The 2,435-nt window shown below is 55.9% G+C and overlaps 1 protein-coding gene across 1 annotated transcript in view; it reads left to right on the forward strand.

Annotated features, from left to right (window-relative positions):
• LOC122542059 (ammonium transporter Rh type B-like) overlaps window positions 1-2,115 on the forward strand; it is a 15,027-nt gene extending 12,912 nt beyond the window's left edge. The window contains exon 5 of the mRNA XM_043679349.1: window positions 2,070-2,115. Coding sequence (XP_043535284.1) covers window positions 2,070-2,115 — 46 coding nt within the window. The remainder of the gene's footprint in view (window positions 1-2,069) is intronic.
• Window positions 2,116-2,435: the final 320 nt, after the last annotated feature.

Consider the following 2,435-nt stretch of genomic DNA (forward strand, 5'->3'; position numbering starts at 1 on the left):
GAAAGGCCGCCAGCATTCTCAAAGATCCACCCCACCCTGGCAATGTTTTTCCACAACCTCTACCATCGGGGAGAAACTACAGAAGCCTGAACACACGCACCAGCCGGTTTCGAAACAGCTTCTACCCTCCTGTTGTTAGAATACTGAATGGACTCGCAAACTCTTCACATTCGCCCGTACCTGTATTTTTGTTTTTGCCGCTGTTTACCTGTTATTTACTTCTCTATGTGACTTAACTCTGGGATCTGTCTGTGTTGCTCGCAAGACAAAGCGTTTCACTGTGTCTCGGTCCACGTGACAATAAATTCAATTCAATTAATTTCAATTCAACGGCCAGCCTAGAAATTGTCCCCTCTTCCTAATTGCCTCACGAGGTGAACATCTCACGTGTGACTGTCTCAGAGTCGATCCCTCAGAGGCTGGAATTCCCTGTGGGCCCATCCGTCTCTCCCCAGGAATGAATGGGACCTGGGTTTCAACCACAATCCTTGGAGGTTGTCCCAGGTGGGATTCGAACCCTATGATTCCGGAGCGCGGGTCCCTCTGGGTCAGTAGCCGGTGGCGTGGCCGCTGTCAAATGAAGGCCGTGCGTTTGTGTACCGCCTGTCACAACTGCACGGTGTCCCGAAATGCTGTAAAGATGTAATGCTTAGAGCCAATACTGCCTATCCACTACTGTGGGGTGTCCATGGCCATCTGACAGAGGCCAGGTGAGCGAGAATCATTGACCCTGGTCTTTTATCCCCCTGGGAATCTCCAATACAAGCTTTAGGATCTTTCAAATCCACATGAGCGCAGACCTCAGTTTCATCTTAGCTGAGAGACAGTACTCCCTCTCCCCAACAGCGCCTGCTTCCTCGGCACTGACCCTCCGACAGCGCCCGCTCCCTCAGCGCTGACCCTCTGACAGCGCCCGCTCCCTCAGCGCTGACCCTCTGACAGCGCCCACTCCCTCAGCACTGACTCTCCCACAGCGCCTGCTCCCTCAGCACTGACCCTCCGGCAGTGCCCACTCCCTCAGCACTGACCCTCTGACAGTGCCTGCTCCTTCAGCACTGACCCTCTGACAATACCCGCTCCCTCAGCACTGACCCTCTGGCAGTGCCCACTCCCTCAGCACTGACCCTCTGGCAGTGCCTGCTCCCTCAGCACTGACCCTCTGGCAGTGCCCACTCCCTCAGCACTGACCCTCTGGCAGTGCCCACTCCCTCAGCACTGACCCTCTGGCTGTGCCTGCTCCCTCAGCACTGACTCTCCGACAGTGCCCACTCCCTCAGCACTGACTCTCCGACAGCACCCACTCCATCAACGCTAACCCTGCAACAATGCCCGCTCCCTTAGCGCTGACTGTCTGACAGTGCCCACTCCCTCAGCACTGACCCTCCAACAGTGCCTACTCCTTCAGTGCTGACCCTCCCACAGTGCACTACTCTCTCAGCACTGACCCTCCCATAGTACACTACTCCCTCAGCACTGACCCTCCGACAGCACCCACTCCCTGAATACTGACCCTCTAAAAGTGCCTGCTCCCTCAGCACTGACCCTCTGACAGTGCCTGCTCCCTCAGCACTGACCCTCCGACAGCGCCTGCCTCTCTCTGTCACGTCCCAACCAGCGTCGACCTGGATTGTGGGCTCTGGATTTGGCACTGGTGGCCAGGAGTTACAAACCCACGGGCAGGTCTTGGTACCCAATGAGACCCAGCCACTGCCAATGGATCCTAGGGAAACCGCAATGAGCGTGAAAGTTGTGATTAGAAGTAGCTGGGTCAGTCGCATTCGAAGAGAGTCACTCTCTGTGCGTCTAGTTACATAACTGAGTGGTCACACAGTGCAAGATGATGTGTTGATAGGGTGATAAGATTGACACGTTTAGCAAACATTCAAAAGGTCAAAGCGCCCTGATTAGCAAATGGAAAAACTGTTTCCTGTCGAAGTCGCTGGTGTCAACAATTTACCGTCTACCTTTCTGGTAAATACAACTTTATTTTCTCTCTCTCTCTCTCCCTCGGCAACGTTTCCCCTCAGAAAATTGCCTCTGATGTCACGTTGCCCAACACCAATTGCCAGCCTTCGGAAACTTGGTTTCCGATCTCCGTCGGAGAGGGAGCGGTGAATCCCCCGCGCTTCCCGTCACCACCCCAACCCTGGGGGTGTCACGGCGCACAGCAAGATCCCCGGGGCCGGTTCCAAATCCCGTCACCAATTCGCCAACCGCCCCGATAGGGGGGGGAATGACCAAACCTCCGAGTGGGCAGGAAGTGGGGCACAAGAGCACGCTCTCTCTCTCTCTCTCTCTCTCTCTCTCGTGGGGCCCACTTGACCTTCGCCCTCCGACCCTGGGTGTTGACGCCTCACTTCCAGAGAAGATCCGAGGGGCTGTTCTCCCTCACCCTCACCTTCCAGCCTGACCCCTCCAACCCTCCAGTCCACCCT

Source organism: Chiloscyllium plagiosum, chromosome 39, assembly GCF_004010195.1.
Source record: "Chiloscyllium plagiosum isolate BGI_BamShark_2017 chromosome 39, ASM401019v2, whole genome shotgun sequence".
Lineage (NCBI taxonomy): Eukaryota > Metazoa > Chordata > Chondrichthyes > Orectolobiformes > Hemiscylliidae > Chiloscyllium > Chiloscyllium plagiosum.